The 1,728-nt window shown below is 43.9% G+C and overlaps 1 protein-coding gene across 1 annotated transcript in view; it reads left to right on the top strand.

The window, feature by feature from the left end:
• Positions 1-1,554, top strand: part of LOC111651948 (profilin-1-like) — a 3,585-nt gene extending 2,031 nt beyond the window's left edge. Inside the window, exons 3-4 of the mRNA XM_023402019.2 lie at positions 38-227; positions 1,083-1,554. Coding sequence (XP_023257787.1) covers positions 38-227; positions 1,083-1,180 — 288 coding nt within the window. The 3' untranslated portion in view covers positions 1,181-1,554. The remainder of the gene's footprint in view (positions 1-37; positions 228-1,082) is intronic.
• The last annotated feature ends 174 nt before the right edge of the window (positions 1,555-1,728 follow it).

Here is a 1,728-nt window from a genome sequence, read left to right on the forward strand (position 1 = left end):
CCCCAGGTGTGGTGATAACCGTCCGTCTCTCCCTCAGGTGGAAGAGATTAAGCGGCTGGCCGGCAAGAGGAGCGACTTCGGCCAAAGCGGCCCTCTGATTGGAGGAGTGAAGTGCAGGATGATCCGAGACAACATGGACAACGATGGGATGTTCAGCCTGGACTTAAAGACGGCAGCAGATGCTTCAGGAAACGCCTTCAGCGTCTGTGTCGGCAAGAGCAAGAGCGGTACGAACCTTTCTCACACTCAGGAACTCACAAGCAACATATAGATTTTTAACATGTTTGTACTTTTAATAAACTTGCATAAATAAATTAAACATATAATGTAATATCAGACAATGACGAGGACACAGCTTCAGTAATCAATAATCAATTCAGTGTCCTTTATAAGATAACCTGGTAACACCAGCATTGAGCAGCCCACAAACATGCTAGCAGATTAGCTTCTTAGCAACAGTGCTAGCTCAGATGCTCTGGGACATTTAAAGTCTCAGGTACAAACAGGATTACATGTGAAAATGTGATTTTCAACAGCTGCTGCTCCCCTCACGATGAGGTGTTGGCGCCACCACCAGGTCAAGGTTTTAGTTTGTGCAGCACTTTTGCTGATGATCAGATAAAAAGCAACGCTAATGTAATTCCCATCAGCCTCAGATGGGTGCTGCTAATTAGCTAGTGTTAGCATGCTAACTTGCTAAACTAACATGATGAACATCAAACGTGCTAAACATCAGCATGTTAGCACACTGTTAGCTCAAATATGTCTGCAGACTAAATTATAATGAACAAAAATAACAATACATTATTACTGATAATATAATGTGGGTAATATTTAATAAATGTGTTAGAGTTGGTTTTATCCCTGAAATATTTTCCTCCATGTTTAAACAACGTATGAAGTCATGATGCTGCAGTGACACTCAAGTACTGTGGTTATTAAACTTACTAAACATGAACATGTTAGCACGTTAGCATTTAGCTCAACGCAGCAGCTGTGTGTTGTTTGTTTGTTGTTTGTTTGTTGTTTGTTTGTTGTTTGTTTGTTGTTTGTGTGGTGACTCTGTGTCTCTGTCTCTGCAGCTCTAGTCATCGCTAAAGGCACAAAAGAAGCCAATGGCGGGCAGCTGGCTTCAAAGGTGTTCGGCATAGTTAACTACCTGCGGGGGGTCAACATGTAATACAAGAGGGCCACCGACCCCTCCTGTGCCCCCCTGCCCCCGCGGATCAACTCAAGAAAATGGCCGCTTTGAGCTTCTTTAGTTTTTTATTACCTTTGACCTTTGACCTTCCAGGCGTCGATCAGGGAAAAATTAAGTGTTTAAAGTTTTCTTCATGTAGTGAACTTAGTGATGACCATGAACACACACACGCTGCGGCAGTGGACTGTGTGTGTTGAGGTGTGTTCACACCTGAGCTGAGTGCACACCTGTGGTGGTGTTCACGGCAGGAACCAGTGTTATATGTTTTACAGTGGAGATGGACGAGCGTCCAATCACAGCTCTGTAAAGAAAAGTCACACACCTGAAAAATAAAGGACCAATGTTTATTACAACAGTCTGAGGAGTCTGTGTGTGTGTGTGTGTAAGAGTCTGTGTGTGTGTGTGTGTGTGTGTGTGTGTGAGAGTCTGTGTGTGAGTGTGTGTGTGTGTGTGTGAGTGTGTGTGTGTGTGTGTGAGAGTCTGTGTGTGTGAGTGTGTGTGTGTGTGTGAGAGTCTGTGTGTGAGTG

This window comes from Seriola lalandi, unplaced genomic scaffold, assembly GCF_002814215.2.
Source record: "Seriola lalandi dorsalis isolate HSWRI2012SDOR001 ecotype SW California unplaced genomic scaffold, Sedor1 jcf7180002053882, whole genome shotgun sequence".
NCBI classification, from domain to species: Eukaryota; Metazoa; Chordata; class Actinopteri; order Carangiformes; family Carangidae; genus Seriola; species Seriola lalandi.